This window comes from Bombina bombina, chromosome 4 (genome assembly GCF_027579735.1).
Source record: "Bombina bombina isolate aBomBom1 chromosome 4, aBomBom1.pri, whole genome shotgun sequence".
NCBI classification, from domain to species: domain Eukaryota; kingdom Metazoa; phylum Chordata; class Amphibia; order Anura; family Bombinatoridae; genus Bombina; species Bombina bombina.
The window spans coordinates 154,751,639-154,770,680 of record NC_069502.1 but is presented as its reverse complement, the minus strand read 5'-3'; the positions used below and the strand labels follow the sequence as shown (position 1 = coordinate 154,770,680).

General features: G+C 40.7%; 1 protein-coding gene across 3 annotated transcripts in view; it reads right to left on the bottom strand.

The window, feature by feature from the left end:
• Positions 1-19,042, bottom strand: part of NBAS (NBAS subunit of NRZ tethering complex) — a 1,903,611-nt gene that overhangs the window by 1,846,746 nt on the left and 37,823 nt on the right. For all 3 annotated transcript variants that reach the window (XM_053709663.1, XM_053709664.1, XM_053709665.1), the window contains exon 2: positions 12,508-12,562. In XM_053709663.1, the coding sequence (XP_053565638.1) occupies positions 12,508-12,562 (55 nt within the window). The remainder of the gene's footprint in view (positions 1-12,507; positions 12,563-19,042) is intronic.

Sequence of the window (19,042 nt, the reverse complement as noted above, 5' to 3'; positions counted from 1 at the left end):
CCACGGCTTGCAAAACCTTTCTCCCAAAAATAGCCTCAGAAGAAGCAAAAGTATCAAACTTGTAAAATTTGGTAAAAGTGTGCAGTGAAGACCAAGTCGCTGCCTTACATATCTGATCAACAGAAGCCTCGTTCTTGAAGGCCCATGTGGAAGCCACAGCCCTAGTGGAATGAGCTGTGATTCTTTCAGGAGGCTGCCGTCCAGCAGTCTCATAAGCCAATCTGATGATGCTTTTAATCCAAAAAGAGAGAGAGGTAGAAGTTGCTTTTTGACCTCTCCTTTTACCAGAATAAACAACAAACAAGGAAGATGTTTGTCTAAAATCCTTTGTAGCATCTAAATAGAATTTTAGAGCGCGAACAACATCCAAATTGTGCAACAAACGTTCCTTCTTTGAAACTGGATTCGGGCACAAAGAAGGCACGACTATCTCCTGGTTAATGTTTTTGTTAGAAACAACTTTCGGAAGAAAACCAGGTTTAGTACGTAAAACCACCTTATCTGCATGGAACACCAGATAAGGAGGAGAACACTGCAGAGCAGATAATTCTGAAACTCTTCTAGCAGAAGAAATTGCAACCAAAAACAAAACTTTCCAAGATAATAACTTAATATCAACGGAATGCAAGGGTTCAAACGGAACCCCCTGAAGAACTGAAAGAACTAAATTGAGACTCCAAGGAGGAGTCAAAGGTTTGTAAACAGGCTTGATTCTAACCAGAGCCTGAACAAAGGCTTGAACATCTGGCACAGCTGCCAGCTTTTTGTGAAGTAACACAGACAAGGCAGAAATCTGTCCCTTCAAGGAACTTGCAGATAATCCTTTCTCCAATCCTTCTTGAAGAAAGGATAAAATCTTAGGAATTTTTACCTTGTCCCAAGGGAATCCTTTAGATTCACACCAACAGATATATTTTTTCCATATTTTGTGGTAAATTTTTCTAGTTACAGGCTTTCTGGCCTGAACAAGAGTATCAATAACAGAATCTGAGAACCCTCGCTTTGATAAGATCAAGCGTTCAATCTCCAAGCAGTCAGTTGGAGTGAGACCAGATTCGGATGTTCGAACGGACCTTGAACAAGAAGGTCTCGTCTCAAAGGTAGCTTCCATGGTGGAGCCGATGACATATTCACCAGGTCTGCATACCAAGTCCTGCGTGGCCACGCAGGAGCTATCAAGATCACCGATGCCCTCTCCTGATTGATCCTGGCTACCAGCCTGGGGATGAGAGGAAACGGCGGGAATACATAAGCTAGTTTGAAGGTCCAAGGTGCTACTAGTGCATCTACTAGAGTCGCCTTGGGATCCCTGGATCTGGACCCGTAGCAAGGAACCTTGAAGTTCTGACGAGAGGCCATCAAATCCATGTCTGGAATGCCCCACAGTTGAGTAATTTGGGCAAAGATTTCCGGATGGAGTTCCCACTCCCCCGGATGTAATGTCTGACGACTCAGAAAATCCGCTTCCCAATTTTCCACTCCTGGGATGTGGATTGCAGACAAGTGGCAGGAGTGAGTCTCCGCCCATTGAATGATTTTGGTCACTTCTTCCATCGCCAGGGAACTCCTTGTTCCCCCCTGATGGTTGATGTACGCAACAGTCGTCATGTTGTCTGATTGAAACCGTATGAACATGGCCTGTGCTAGCTGAGGCCAAGCCTTGAGAGCATTGAGTATCGCTCTCAGTTCCAGAATATTTATCGGTAGAAGAGATTCTTCCCGAGACCAAAGACCCTGAGCTTTCAGGGGTCCCCAGACCGCGCCCCAGCCCATCAGACTGGCGTCGGTCGTGACAATGACCCACTCTGGTCTGCGGAAGCTCATCCCCTGTGACAGGTTGTCCAGGGACAGCCACCAACGGAGTGAATCTCTGGTCCTCTGATTTACGTGTATCGTCGGAGACAAGTCTGTATAGTCCCCATTCCACTGACTGAGCATGCACAGTTGTAATGGTCTTAGATGAATGCGCGCAAAAGGAACTATGTCCATTGCCGCTACCATCAAACCTATCACTTCCATGCACTGCGCTATGGAAGGAAGAGGAACGGAATGAAGTATTTGACAAGAGTTTAGAAGTTTTGTTTTTCTGGCCTCTGTCAGAAAAATCCTCATTTCTAAGGAGTCTATTATTGTTCCCAAGAAGGGAACCCTCGTTGACGGAGATAGAGAACTCTTTTCTACGTTCACTTTCCATCCGTGAGATCTGAGAAAGGCCAGGACAATGTCTGTGTGAGCCTTTGCTTGAGGAAGGGACGACGCTTGAATCAGAATGTCGTCCAAGTAAGGTACTACTGCAATGCCCCTTGGTCTTAGCACCGCTAGAAGGGACCCTAGTACCTTTGTGAAAATCCTTGGAGCAGTGGCTAATCCGAACGGAAGTGCCACGAACTGGTAATGCTTGTCCAGGAATGCGAACCTTAGGAACCGATGATGTTCCTTGTGGATAGGAATATGTAGATACGCATCCTTTAATCCACCGTGGTCATGAATTGACCTTCCTGGATGGAAGGAAGAATTGTTCGAATGGTTTCCATTTTGAACGATGGAACCTTGAGAAACTTGTTTAGGATCTTGAGATCTAAGATTGGTCTGAACGTTCCCTCTTTTTTGGGAACTACGAACAGATTGGAGTAGAACCCCATCCCTTGTTCTCCTAATGGAACAGGATGAATCACTCCCATTTTTAACAGGTCTTCTACACAATGTAAGAATGCCTGTTTTTTTATGTGGTCTGAAGACAATTGAGACCTGTGGAACCTCCCCCTTGGGGGAAGCCCCTTGAATTCCAGAAGATAACCTTGGGAGACTATTTCTAGCGCCCAAGGATCCAGAACATCTCTTGCCCAAGCCTGAGCGAAGAGAGAGAGTCTGCCCCCCACCAGATCCGGTCCCGGATCGGGGGCCAACAGCTCATGCTGTCTTGGTAGCAGTGGCAGGTTTCTTGGCCTGCTTTCCCTTGTTCCAGCCTTGCATTGGTCTCCAGGCTGGCTTGGCTTGAGAAGTATTACCCTCTTGCTTAGAGGACGTAGCACTTGGGGCTGGTCCGTTTCTACGAAAGGGACGAAAATTAGGTTTATTTTTGGCCTTGAAAGACCTATCCTGAGGAAGGGCGTGGCCCTTGCCCCCAGTGATATCAGAGATAATCTCTTTCAAGTCAGGGCCAAACAGCGTTTTCCCCTTGAAAGGAATGTTAAGCAATTTGTTCTTGGAAGACGCATCCGCTGACCAAGATTTTAACCAAAGCGCTCTGCGCGCCACAATAGCAAACCCAGAATTTTTCGCCGCTAACCTAGCCAATTGCAAAGTGGCGTCTAGGGTGAAAGAATTAGCCAATTTGAGAGCACGGATTCTGTCCATAATCTCCTCATAAGAAGGAGAATTACTAGTGATCGCCTTTTCTAGCTCATCGAACCAGAAACACGCGGCTGTAGTGACAGGGACAATGCATGAAATTGGTTGTAGAAGGTAACCTTGCTGAACAAACATCTTTTTAAGCAAACCTTCTAATTTTTTATCCATAGGATCTTTGAAAGCACAACTATCTTCTATGGGTATAGTGGTGCGTTTGTTTAGAGTAGAAACCGTCCCCTCGACCTTGGGGACTGTCTGCCATAAGTCCTTTCTGGGGTCGACCATAGGAAACAATTTTTTAAATATGGGGGGAGGGACGAAAGGTATACCGGGCCTTTCCCATTCTTTATTTACAATGTCCGCCACCCGCTTGGGTATAGGAAAAGCTTCGGGGGGCCCCGGGACCTCTAGGAACTTGTCCATTTTACATAGTTTCTCTGGGATGACCAAATTCTCACAATCATCCAGAGTGGATAACACCTCCTTAAGCAGAGCGCGGAGATGTTCCAACTTAAATTTAAATGTAATCACATCAGGTTCAGCTTGTTGAGAAATTTTCCCTGAATCTGAAATTTCTCCCTCAGACAAAACCTCCCTGGCCCCCTCAGACTGGTGTAGGGGCCCTTCAGAAACAATATCATCAGCGTCCTCATGCTCTTCAGTATTTTCTAAAACAGAGCAGTCGCGCTTTCGCTGATAAGTGGGCATTTTGGCTAAAATGTTTTTGATAGAATTATCCATTACAGCCGTTAATTGTTGCATAGTAAGGAGTATTGGCGCGCTAGATGTACTAGGGGCCTCCTGTGTGGGCAAGACTGGTGTAGACGAAGGAGGGGATGATGCAGTACCATGCTTACTCCCCTCACTAGAGGAATCATCTTGGGCATCATTTTCTCTAAATTTTGTGTCACATAAATCACATCTATTTAAATGAGAAGGAACCTTGGCTTCCCCACATTCAGAACACAGTCTATCTGGCAGTTCAGACATGTTAAACAGGCATAAACTTGATAACAAAGTACAAAAAACGTTTTAAAATAAAACCGTTACTGTCACTTTAAATTTTAAACTGAACACACTTTATTACTGCAATTGCGAAAAAGTATGAAGGAATTGTTCAAAATTCACCAAAATTTCACCACAGTGTCTTAAAGCCTTAAAAGTATTGCACACCAAATTTGGAAGCTTTAACCCTTAAAATATATTTAACCCCTTTACAGTCCCTGGTATCTGCTTTGCTGAGACCCAACCAAGCCCAAAGGGGAATACGATACCAAATGACGCCTTCAGAAAGTCTTTTCTATGTATCAGAGCTCCTCACACATGCATCTGCATGTCATGCTTCTCAAAAACAAGTGCGCAATACAGGCGCGAAAATGAGACTCTGCCTATGATTAGGGAAAGCCCCTAGAGAATAAGGTGTCCAATACAGTGCCTGCCGGTTATTTTACAAAATTCCCAAGATTAAAATAATTCCTCAAGGCTATGGAGTATAAAATATGTTTATATATAAATCGATTTAGCCCAGAAAATGTCTACAGTCTTAAAAAGCCCTTGTGAAGCCCTTATTTACTGTCTGTAATAAAAATGGCTTACCGGATCCCATAGGGAAAATGACAGCTTCCAGCATTACATCGTCTTGTTAGAATGTGTCATACCTCAAGCAGCAAAAGTCTGCTCACTGTTCCCCCAACTGAAGTTAATTCCTCTCAACAGTCCTGTGTGGAACAGCCATCGATTTTAGTAACGGTTGCTAAAATCATTTTCCTCTTACAAACAGAAATCTTCATCTCTTTTCTGTTTCAGAGTAAATAGTACATAACAGCACTATTTTAAAATAACAAACTCTTGATTAAATAATAAAAACTACAGTTAAACACTAAAAAACTCTAAGCCATCTCCGTGGAGATGTTGCCTGTACAACGGCAAAGAGAATGACTGGGGAAGGCGGAGCCTAGGAGGGATCATGTGACCAGCTTTGCTGGGCTCTTTGCCATTTCCTGTTGGGGAAGAGAATATCCCACAAGTAAGGATGACGCCGTGGACCGGACACACCTATGTTGGAGAAATAATGTTTCCAGCGCTGAAGGAGTGAATGGATAATAATAAAATGCCCCAATATGTTGCAATGTGCAAACAAAACGCAATGTAGCCTCAATAAGTTCAGATGCTTATATATCAATGTATCAGGATGTAAGGGAAAACGTAGTATCAATTGTTGGCCGTCATAAGGGAAAACACAACTTGCTGATAATAAAAGCAGAAGGAATACCTACTTATGAGACATAACCTCAATACTATGGAGGTAAGAATATGGCAAAACAAAGAGGAGGTAGAAACCCACACTGGAAAGAATAGATGGAGCGATCTGGTAGAGGGGTGCCATTTCTCGCCATTGCTAAAAGCTGAATTCTTTAGTTAACGTTCCAGGGAACTTCAGTTCTTGCACTCTGTTTTGGTGTAGATCCCTAGTGATCACCTTAGAGTCATGAACGAATATAATGGGGAGGGTCCAAGAGTTGCCTAATATTACTTCAGGAGGATCATATTTTATGTGCCCCTGATTATTCCACCCATCATAATATATATTAATATTCTTGGTCCAAAAGTGGCCAATATTTTTCATATTGGGACCCAATCTGTCGAAGATTTAGAAATTGAAAAACATAATTTATGTAAGAACTTACCTGATAAATTCATTTCTTTCATATTAGCAAGAGTCCATGAGCTAGTGACGTATGGGATATACATTCCTACCAGGAGGGGCAAAGTTTCCCAAACCTTAAAATGCCTATAAATACACCCCTCACCACACCCACAATTCAGTTTAACGAATAGCCAAGAAGTGGGGTGATAAGAAAAAAGTGCGAAAGCATATAAAATAAGGAATTGGAATAATTGTGCTTTATACAAAAAAATCATAACCACCACAAAAAAAGGGCGGGCCTCATGGACTCTTGCTAATATGAAAGAAATGAATTTATCAGGTAAGTTCTTACATAAATTATGTTTTCTTTCATGTAATTAGCAAGAGTCCATGAGCTAGTGACGTATGGGATAATGACTACCCAAGATGTGGATCTTTCCACACAAGAGTCACTAGAGAGGGAGGGATAAAATAAAGACAGCCAATTCCTGCTGAAAATAATCCACACCCAAAATAAAGTTTAATGAAAAACATAAGCAGAAGATTCAAACTGAAACCGCTGCCTGAAGTACTTTTCTACCAAAAACTGCTTCAGAAGAAGAAAATACAACAAAATGGTAGAATTTGGTAAAAGTATGCAAAGAGAACCAAGTTGCCACTTTGCAAATCTGATCAACCGAAGCTTCATTCCTAAACGCCCAGGAAGTAGAAACTGACCTAGTAGAATGAGCTGTAATCCTATGAGGCGGAGTCTTACCCAACTCAATATAGGCAAGATGAAATAAAGATTTCAACCAAGATGCCAAAGAAATGGCAGAAGTTTTCTGGCCTTTCTAAAACCGGAAAAGATAACAAATAAACCAGAAGTCTTTCGGAAAGACTTAGTAGCTTCAACATAATATTTCAAAGCTCTAATAACATCCAAAGAATGCAACGATTTCTCCTTAGAATTCTTAGGATTAGGACATAATGAAAGAACCACAATGTCTCTACTAATGTTGTTGGAATTCACAACTTAGGTAAAAATTCAAAAGAAGTTCGCAACACCGCCTTATCCTGATGAAAAATCAGAAAAGGAGACTCACAAGAAAGAGCAAATAATTCAGAAACTCTTCTGGCAGAAGAGATGGCCAAAAGGAACAAAACTTTCCAAGAAAGTAATTTAATATCCAATGAATGCATAGGTTCAAATGGAGGAGCTTGAAGAGCCCCCAGAACCAAATTCAAACTCCAAGGAGGAGAAATTGACTTAATGACAGGCTTTATACGAACCAAAGCTTGTACAAAACAATGAATATCAGGAAGAATAGCAATCTTTCTGTGAAAAAGAACAGAAAGAGCAGAGATTTGACCTTTCAAGGAACTTGCGGACAAACCCTTATCTAAACCATCCTGAAGAAATTGTAATATTCTCGGTATTCTAAAAGAATGCCAAAAAAAAATGATGAGAAAGACACCAAGAAATATAAGTCTTCCAGACTCTATAATATATCTCTCTGGATACAGATTTACGAGCCTGTAACATAGTATTAATCACAGAGTCAGAGAAACCTCTTTGACCAAGAATCAAGCGTTCAATCTCCATACCTTTAAATTTAAGGATTTCAGATCCTGATGGAAAAAAGGACCTTGAGACAAAAGGTCTGGTCTTAACGGAAGAGTCCACGGTTGGCAAGAGGCCATCCGGACAAGATCCGCATACCAAAACCTGTGAGGCCATGCCGGAGCTACCAGCAGAACAAACGAGCATTCCTTCAGAATCTTGGAGATTACTCTTGGAAGAAGAACTAGAGGCGGAAAGATATAGGCAGGATGATACTTCCAAGGAAGTGAAAATGCATCCACTGCCTCCGCCTGAGGATCCCGGGATCTGGACAGATACCTGGGAAGTTTCTTGTTTAGATGAGAAGCCATCAGATCTATTTCTGGAAGTTCCCCCATTTGAACAATCTGAAGAAATACCTCTGGGTGAAGAGACCATTCGCCCGGATGCAACGTTTGGCGACTGAGATAATCCGCTTTCCAATTGTCCATACCTGGGATATAAACCGCAGAGATTAGACAGGAGCTGGATTCCGCCCAAACCAAAATTCGAGATACTTCTTTCATAGCCAGAGGACTGTGAGTCCTTGATGATTGATGTATGCCACAGTTGTGACATTGTCTTATCTGAAAACAAATGAACAACTCTCTCTTCGGAAGAGGCCAAGACTGAAGAGCTCTGAAAATTGCACGGAGTTCCAAAATATTGATCGGAAATCTCACCTCCTGAGATTCCCAAACCCCTTGTGCCGTCAGATACCCCCACACAGCTCCCCAACCTGTAAAACTAGCATCTGTTGAGATTATAGTCCAGGTCGGAAGAACAAAGAAGCCCCCTGAACTAAACGATGGTGATCTGTCCACCATGTCAGAGAGTGTCGTAAAATCGGTTTAAAGATATTAATTGAGATATCTTTGAGTAATCCCTGCACCATTGGTTCAGCATACAGAGCTGAAGAGGTCGCATGTGAAAACGAGCAAAGGAGATCGCATCTGATGCGGCAGTCCTAAGACCCAACATTTCCATGCATAAGGCTACCAAAGGGAATGATTGTGATTGAAGGTTTTGACAAGCTGATATCAATGTTAAACTTCTCTTGTCTGACAAGGACAGAGTCATAGACACTGAATTTATCTAGAAACCTAAAAAGGTTACCCTTGTCTGAGGAATCAATGAACTGATTGGTAAATTGATCCTCCAACCATGAACTTGAAGAAACAACACAAGTCGATTCGTATGAGATTCTACGAAAATGAGAAGACTGAGCAAGTACCAAGATATCGTCCAAATAAGGAAATACCAAAACCCTATTCTCTGATTACAGAAAGAAGGGCACCGAGAACCTTTGAAAAAAATTCTTGGAACTGAAGCTAGGCCAAACGGTAGAGCCACAAAACTGGTAATGCTTGTCTAAAAAGAGAATCTCAGACACTAAAAGTGATCTGGATGAATCGGAATATGCAGATACACATCCTGTAAATCTACTGTAGACATATAATGCCCTTGCTAAACAAAAGGCAGGATAGTCCTACAGTAACCATCTTGAATGTTGGTATCCTAACATAACGATTCAATAATGATAGATCCAGAACTGGTCTGAAGGAATTGACCTTCTTTGGTACAATGAAGAGATAAAATAAAACCCCAGCCCCTGTTCCAGAACTGGAACTGGCATAAATACTCCAGCCAACTCTAGATCTGAAACACATTTCAGAAATGCTGAGCCTTGCTGTGTTAACTGGGACACGGGAAAGAAAAGAATCTCTTAGCAGGAGGCCTTAACTTGAAGCCAATTCTGTACCTTTCTGAAACAATGTTTCTGAAACCAGAGATTAAGAACGGAATTGATCCAAATTTCTTTGAAGAAAACGTAATCTGCCCCATACCAGCTGAGCTGGAATAAGGGCCGCACCTTCATAGGTACTTAGGAGCTGGCTATAGGTTTCTATAAGGCTCGGATATATTCCAAACTGGAAATAGTTTCCAAACTGATACCGCTCCTGAGGATGAAGGATCAGGCTTTTGTTCCTTGTTGTGAGGAAAGGAACGAAATGAATATTTACCCTGGAAAGAAAGGGAAAGCAAAGTTGACTTAGAAGACATGTCAGCATTCCAAGTTTAATCCATAAAGCTTTTCTAGCTAAAATAGCTAGAGACATATACCTGACATCAACTCTAATGATATCAAAAGATGGTATCACCAACAAAATTATTAGCATGTTATAGAATAATAATAATGCTATAAAATTATGATCTGTTACTTGTTGCGCTAAAGCTTCTAACCAAAAAGTTGAAGCTGCAGCAACATCCGCTAAAAATATAGCAGGTCTAAGAAGATTACCTGAACATAAGTAAGCTTTTCTTAGAAAGGATTCAATTTTCCTATCTAAAGGATCCTTAAATGAAGTACTATCTGCCATAGGAATAGTAGTACATTAGCAGGAGTAGAGACAGCCCCATAACCTTAGGGATTTTTGTCCCAAAAAACTCTAATCTGTCAGATGGCACAGGATATAATTTGCTTAAACGTCTAGAAGGAGTAAATAAATTACCCAAATTATTCCATTCCCTGGAAATTACTTCAGAAATAGCATCAGGGAGATAAAACACTTCTGGAATAACTACAGGAGATTTAAAAACCTTATTTAAACGTTTACATTTAGTATCAAGAGGACCAGAATCCTCTATTTCTAATGCAAATAACACTTCTTTAAGTAAAGAACGAATAAATTCCATCTTGAACAAATACAAAGATTTATCAGCATCAACCTCTGAGACAGAAACCTCTGAACCAGAAGAACCATTATCAGTATCAGAATGATGATGTTCATTTAAAAATTCATCTGAAAAAAAGAGAAGTTTTAAAAGACTTTTATGTATACTAGAAGGAGAAATAACAGACATAGCCTTCTTAATGGATTTAAAATAAATAAAATCTCTTATGTTATCAGGAACACTCTGAAAATTAGATGTTGACGGAACAGCAACAGGTAATGTAACAGTACTAAAGGAAATTTTATCTGCATTAATAAGTTTGACATGACATGCAATACAAATAACAGCTGGAGAAACAGATACCAAAAGTTTATAGCAGACTTAGCTTGGTAGCTCCAGCACTGTGCAGTGATTTTCCTGTAGTAACTTCTGACTCAGTTGCAACGTGGAACATCTTGCAATATGTAAAAGAAAAAAACAACATATAAAGCAAAATTGATCAAATTCCTTAAATGACAGTTTCAGGAATGGGAAAAAAATGCCAGTGAACAAGCTTCTAGCAACCAGAAGCAATAAATAATGAGACTTAAATAATGTGGAGACAAAAATGACGCCCATATTTTTTAGCGCCAAAAAAGACGCCCACATTATTTGGCGCCTAAATGCTTTTGGCGCCAAAAATGACGCCACATCCGGAACGCCGACATTTTTGGCGCAAAATAACGTCAAAGAATGACGCAACTTCCGGCGACACGTATGACGCCGGAAACGGAAATAGAATTTTTGCGCCAAAAAAAGTCCGCGCCAAGAATGACGCAATAAAATGAAGCATTTTCAGCCCCCGCGAGCCTAACAGCCCACAGGGAAAAAGTCAAATTTTAAGGTAAAATATGTTAAATTAAAATGCATTATCCCAAATATGAAACTGACGGTCTGAAAATAAGGAAAGTTGAACATTCTGAGTCAAGGCAAATAAATGTTTGAATACATATATTTAGAACTTTATAAACAAAGTGCCCAACCATAGCTAGGAGTGTCACAGAAAATAAGACTTACTTACCCCAGGACACTCATCTACATATAGCAGATAGCCAAACCAGTACTGAAACGAGAATCAGCAGAGGTAATGGTATATATAAGAGTATATCGTCGATCTGAAAAGGGAGGTAAGAGATGAATCTCTACGACCGATAACAGAGAACCTATGAAATAGACCCCTTAGAAGGAGATCACTGCATTCAAATAGGCAATACTCTCCTCACATCCCTCTGACATTCACTGCACGCTGAGAGGAAAACCGGGCTCCAACTTGCTGCGGAGAGCATATCAACGTAGAATCTAGCACAAACTTACTTCACCACCTCCATCGGAGGCAAAGTTTGTAAAACTGAATTGTGGGTGTGGTGAGGGGTGTATTTATAGGCATTTTAAGGTTTGGGAAACTTTGCCCCTCCTGGTAGGAATGTATATCCCATACGTCACTAGCTCATGGACTCTTGCTAATTACATGAAAGAAATAGGGTTTACCTGCAGATTATTTTCTCTCTAAAAATGAGGTTCACTATTTGAGACCCAAGAGTGGTCTCCTCATGTTCAAGAATACCTTCAGTAGTTTGGCATCTTTCATAATACTAAGAGGTCCAAAAGTGGCCTCATATATTGTATAGAAGGTATACAGTTTGATTGGCAAGCATTATGTATCCTAGTACTCTTAAAATATGTCATATAACCTGGAATGTATATCTTGCTTTGTTTTTATTTATTTTTTATTTTCGTATATCAGATGTATACATTGGGACAAGTTTTCTTCATATTTTTTTGTTTTGACATATATTGGTTTTATGCCTTGTGTTGAACCTCAATCAAAAACATATATTTAAAAAAAAAAAATAAGTTATAGCACATCTTCATTACAACTGATAAATTAAACTCCATATAAAATATCACTAACATTTCCGATCTGATTTTATAAAGGGCAGAGTTTACCATCACTTTAATAGTCTATGATATTTGTTATTTTTTATTTTACAAAACTAAATCAGATATAACTAATTACATAGTAGATAATGAAAATGAAAATGTTAATAAAAACAGCAAACTAGAGAAAATAATAAAATAATTCTCAAAGTTTTTGTTTTGTTTCCTTCAGAATATAGCAGGTATTTGTTCTGAGCAATTATAACAAGGTACAATTGATATTTAATTGATTTGAGTGTGCATTTTGCATTTAAAAAAAAAAAACTGTGCTTACCTGTGATTGCTTTGGAAAGAACAAAGGACGATGCATGGTCACGGTTGCCTCGAGGCTACAAATACAAAAGTGAGAATATGTAAAAAACCTTACAGAATACTTCTGCTCAGTTTTGCATAATATTTGAACTTATGATTTCAAGTTATGATCATAACAAATAAAAATAAGAAACTGAATATGCACATATAAGCTTATGCTTACTTTTAGCCCTCAACAAACTACGTGTGTAAAAAATAATTAGGGTTTTCCTTTTTATATCATAAAATATTCAGAAAAGTAACCAACCTAATGCCTCCATACACTAGTAAATTACATTATAGGAAGCATCTATATATTAATATATGACTACAGGCAGGGAAACACAAGCTCATTTATTACGTCTCACACTGATAAAGAAAACTAGAAACTCTGTGCCTCAGTATTACACACAAATATAGATACAATGTATGAGACAAATACAGTAGTTTATTTGGTTCTGCTGTACATCAAGAGGAGGAAGGGGACCTGAGGGTCTACTGGAGTTAAAGGGACACTGAAGTCAATTTTTTTATTTTAGGATTCAGATAAAGCACACTGCGACGAGCAAGTTTAACCAACTCTGCACTAGTCACTTGTTTGGCCCAGAAAGGGTTAACAGATACTTTCTACTTTCACTAATCTGACACAGTCCAGTCACTCCAGGCAAGTTCAGTGGGTGCAAGGGTTAAGAACACTCTCTAGTTTGTCCTAGACTTAGAAAAAATGTCCAAATTCCCCTTTTACTGCTACCCAAACTAAACTAAAACTATCTCTAAGCTGCCACCACTTACAAATCGTAAGGAAATCCTAAGGAAAAACCCAGACTTACAAAAATAACCTAAAATCACAGTAATAATACTACCAGTCTTTATCAGTAACAAGATTCAAATACTAGACAAAGGCAAAAAAACGTAATAATTGAATGATTTAATATGTGAAAAATTATGCACAGTGCATTATTAATAAAAAGATGTTAACAAACAGAATTATACACAAGCAAACAGTTTTAAAATAAAAAGTAGACATAACAGAAAACTTCATACTTTCCTAGCTTAGGTATCTGCGCCAGGGAGATGGCAGGAAAAAATGGTCACTCACTCTGTAGTGTACAGCCCCCATGAAGAATCAACAACTTGAATTGTTAAAACACAAAATTTTATGCCCAATTCCATGATATCAAATTGCCTGACGCAACCTTCTTGCAGAGGGGGCTTAGGGAAATATCCACCCTTCTGTTTTACGACAGTCAATAAAGTCCTGAGTCTTTGCCTAAAATCCTAGAACACCTTACAAGTTCTGATAGGCATATTCAGTGCGTAAACCTATATAAGTAACTTCCCAGGGACATCATGAGAATTAGTTAGGTACATGACACGGTTGTCATATTTCCCTCATCTAGTGTCATAACATATTTAAAAGCATATCTTAACATTACTTCAGAAAACCTGCATACTGCAGTCTTAAGAATGTTGTATATATTGTGTCCATGCAACAAGCTAGTAAGAGAGTTATTTTGCATCTGGCCCCAGGATGATCACAGCAAAGAAAGCCAGGTAGACATTCACAAGAGGGTAGGGTTTTCAAAACTGCTCTGAAACAACAAATTTCACTAACAAAATTACAGTTTTAAAAACATTAAAAAAATATAATTTTGTAGGCAGGTCTTACATAATGCAGTGATTAAAGGAAATGGAAATAGAAAATATATTTTTATGTTGTAGATAAAAACAGAATTTATGTTTACCTGATAAATTACTTTCTCCAACGGTGTGTCCGGTCCACGGCGTCATCCTTACTTGTGGGATATTCTCTTCCCCAACAGGAAATGGCAAAGAGCCCAGCAAAGCTGGTCACATGATCCCTCCTAGGCTCCGCCTTCCCCAGTCATTCGACCGACGTAAAGGAGGAATATTTGCATAGGAGAAATCATATGATACCGTGGTGACTGTAGTTAAAGAAAATAAATCATCAGACCTGATTAAAAAACCAGGGCGGGCCGTGGACCGGACACACCGTTGGAGAAAGTAATTTATCAGGTAAACATAAATTCTGTTTTCTCCAACATAGGTGTGTCCGGTCCACGGCGTCATCCTTACTTGTGGGAACCAATACCAAAGCTTTAGGACACGGATGATGGGAGGGAGCAAATCAGGTCACCTAGATGGAAGGCACCACGGTTTGCAAAACCTTTCTCCCAAAAATAGCCTCAGAAGAAGCAAAAGTATAAAATTTGTAAAATTTGGTAAAAGTGTGCAGTGAAGACCAAGTCACTGCCTTACATATCTGATCAACAGAAGCCTCGTTCTTAAAGGCCCATGTGGAAGCCACGGCCCTAGTGGAATGAGCTGTGATTCTTTCAGGAGGCTGCCGTCCGGCAGTCTCATAAGCCAATCTGATGATGCTTTTAAGCCAAAAAGATAGAGAGGTAGAAGTTGCTTTTTGACCTCTCCTTTTACCAGAATAAACAACAAACAAGGAAGATGTTTGTCTGAAATCCTTTGTAGCATCTAAATAGAATTTTAGAGCACGGACAACGTCCAAATTGTGTAACAAACGTTCCTTCTATGAAACTGGATTCGGACACAAAGAAGGTACAACTATCTCCTGGTTAATATTTTTGTTGGAAACAACCTTCAGAAGAAAACCAGGCTCAGTACGTAAAACCACCTTATCTGCATGGACCAGATAGGGCGGAGAACACTGCAGAGCAGATAACTCAGAAACTCTTCTAGCGGAAGAAATTGCAACCTAAAACAAAACTTTCCAAGATAATAACTTAATATCTACGGAATGTAAGGGTTCAAACGGAACCCCTTGAAGAACTGAAAGAACTAGATTAAGACTCCAGGGAAGAGTCAAAGGTCTGTAAACAGGCTTGATTCTAACCAGAGCCTGAACAAACGCTTAAACGTCTGGCACAGCTGCCAGCCTTTTGTGAAGTAAAACAGATAAAGCAGAGATCTGTCCCTTCAGAGAACTCGCAGAAAATCCTTTCTACAAACCTTCTTGTAGAAAGGAAAGAATCTTAGGAATTTTTATCTTGTTCCATGGGAATCCTTTAGATTCACACCAACAGATATATTTTTTTTTTTTTTCCATATATTATGGTAAATTTTTCTAGTTACAGGCTTTCTAGCCTGAATAAGAGTATCCATTACAGAATCTGAAAACCCACGCTTTGATAAATCAAGCGTTCAAACTCCAAGCAGTCAGTTGGAGGAAAACCAGATTCGGATGTTCGAATGGACCCTGAATAAGAAGGTCCTGTCTCAAAGGTAGCTTCCATGGTGGAGCCGATGACACATTCACCAGGTCTGCATACCAAGTCCTGCGTGGCCACACAGGAACTATCAAGGTCACCGAAGCCCTCTCCAGATTGATCCTGGCTACCAGCCTGGGAATGAGAGGAAACGGTGGGAATACATAAGCTAGGTTGAAGATCCAAGGTGCTACTATTGTATCCAATAGAGTCGCCTTGGGATCCCTGGATTTGGACCCGTAACAAGGGACCATGAAGTTCTGACGAGAGGCCATCAGAACCATGTCAGGAATGCCCCATAATTGAGTTATTTGGGCAAAGATTTCCAGATGGAGTTCCCACTCCCCCGGATGCTCCTCCATCGCCAGGGAACTCCTTGTTACCCCCTGATGGTTGATATATGAAACAGTCGTCATGATGTCTGATTGAAACCTTATGAATTTGGCCTTTGCTAGTCGAGGCCAAGCCTTGAGAGCATTGAATATCGCTCTCAGTTCCATTATGTTTATCGGGAGAAGAGAGTCTTCCCGAAACCATAGACCCCGAGTTTTCAGGGGTTCCCAGACCGCGCCCCAGCCCACCAGACTGGCGTCGGTCGTGACAATGACCTATTCTGGTCTGCGGAAGCTCATTCCCTGTGACAGGTTGTCCAGGGTCAGCCACCAACGGAGTGAATCTGTGGTTATTTGATCTACTTGTATCGTCGGAGACAAGTCTGTATAATCCCCATTCCACTGTCTGAGCATGCACAGGTGCAATGGTCTTAGATGAATTCGTGCAAAAGGAACTATGTCCATTGCCGCAACCATCAAACCTATTACTTCCATGGACTGCGCTATGGAAGGAAGGAGAACAGAATGAAGTACCTGACAAGAGCTTAGAAGTTTTGATTTTCTGGCCTCTGTCAGAAAAACCTTCATTTCTAAGGAAACTATTATTGTTCCCAAGAAGGGAACTCTTGTTGACGGGGACAGAGAACTTTTTTTCTATGTTCACTTTCCACCTGTGAGATCTGAGAAAGGCTAGGACAATGTCCGTATGAGCCCTTGCTTTTGACAGAGACGACACTTGAATCAGGATGTCGTCCAAGTAAGAAACTACTGCAATGCCCCTTGGTCTTAGCACCGCTAGAAGGGACCCTAGTACCCTTGTAAAAATCCTTGGAGCAGTGGCTAATCCGAATGGAAGTGCCACAGGTAATGCTTGTCCAGAAAGGTGAACCTTAGGACCCGAAAATGTTCCTTGTGGATAGGAATACGTAGGTACGCATCCTTTAAGTCCACCGTGGTCATGAATTGACCTTCCTGGATGGTAGGAAGGATCGTTCGAATGGTTTCCATTTTGAATGATGAAACCCTTAGAAACTTGTTTAGAATCTTGAGATCTAAAATAGGTCTGAATGTTCCCTCTTTTTTGGGAATTATGAACAGGTTGGAGTAAAAACCCATCCCTTGTTCTCCTAATGGAACAGGATGAATCACTCCCATGCTTAACAGGTCTTCTACACAGTGTAAGAATGCCTGTTCGAAGATAATTGAGACCCGTGGAACCTTCCCCTTGGGGGTAGTTCCCTGAATTCCAGGAGATAACCTTGAGAAACTATTTCTAGCGCCCAAGGATCCTGAACATCTCTTGCCCCAGCCTGAGCAAAGAGAGAAAGTCTGCCCCCCACCAGATCCTTCCCAGATCGGGGGCCAACACTTCATGCTGTTTTGGTAGCAGTGGCAGGTGACTCGGCCTGCTTACCCTTGTTCCAGCCTTGCATCGGCCTCCAGGCTGGCTTGGTTTGAGAAGTATTACCCTCTTGCTTAGAGGGTGTAGAATTTGAGGCTGGTCCGTTTCTGCGAAAGGGACAAAAATTTGGCTTCTTTTTAGCCTTAAAAGACCTATCCAGAGGAAGGGCGTGGCCCTTTCCCCCAGTGATGTCTGAAATAATCTCTTTCAAGTCAGGGCCAAACAGTGTTTTACCCTTGAAAGGGATGTTAAGCAAAAGCGCTCTGCGCGCCACGATAGCAAACCCTGAATTATTCGCCGCTAATCTAGCTAATTGCAAAGCGGCATCTAAAATAAAAAAGAGTTAGCCAATTTAAGAGCTTGAACTCTGTCCAAAACCTCCTCGTACGAAGATTCTTATTGAGCGACTTTTCTAGTTCTTCGAACCAGAAACACGCAGCTGTAGTGACAGGAACAATGCATGAAATTGGTTGTAGAAGGTAACCTTGCTGAACAAACATCTTTTTAAGCAAACCCTCTAACCTTTAATCCATAGGATCTTGAAAGCACAACTATCTTCTATAGGAATAGAAGTGCGTTTGTTTAGAGTAGAAACCGCCCCCTCGACCTTGGGGACTGTATGCTATAAGTCCTTTCTGGGGTCGACTATAGGAACTAATTTCTTAAATATAGGGGGAGGACAAAAAGGTATGCCGGGCCTTTCCCAACTCCTTATTTACTATGTCCGCCACCCGCTTGGGTATAGGAAAAACATCGGGGGGCACCGGAACCTCTAGGAACTTGTCCATCTTACCTAATTTCTCTGGAATGACCAAATTGTCACAATCATCCAGAGTAGATAATACCTCCTTAAGTAGTGCGTGGAGATGTTGAAATTTAAATTTAAAAGTTACAATATCAGGTTCTGCTTGTTGAGAAATTTTCCCTGAATCTGAAATTTCTCCCTCAGACAAAACCTCCCTCCTGGCCCCTTCAGATAGGTGTGAGGGTATATCAGAACAGATATCATCAGCGTCCTCTTGCTCTTCAGTGTTTAAAACAGAGCAATCACGCTTTCTCTGATAAGTAGGCATTTTGGAAAAAATGCATGCAATAGAATTATCCATTACAGCCATTAATTGTTGTATGGTAATAAGTATTGGCGCACTAGATGTACTAGGGGCCTCTTGTGTGGGCAAAACTGGAGTAGACACAGAAGGGGATGATGCAGTACCATGCTTACTCCCCTCATTAGAGGAATCATCTTGGGCAATATCATATCTATGGCATTATTATCCCTACTTTGTTTGGACATTATGACACAAATATATCACATATATTTAAATGGGGAGACACATTGGCTTTCATACATATAGAACATCGTTATCTGATGGTTCAGACATGTTAAACAGGCTTAAACTTGTCAACAAAGCACAAAAAACGTTTTACAATAAAACCGTTACTGTCCCTTTAAATTTCAAACTGAACACACTTTATTACTGAATATGTGAAAAAGTATGAAGGAATTGTTCAAATTTCACCAAA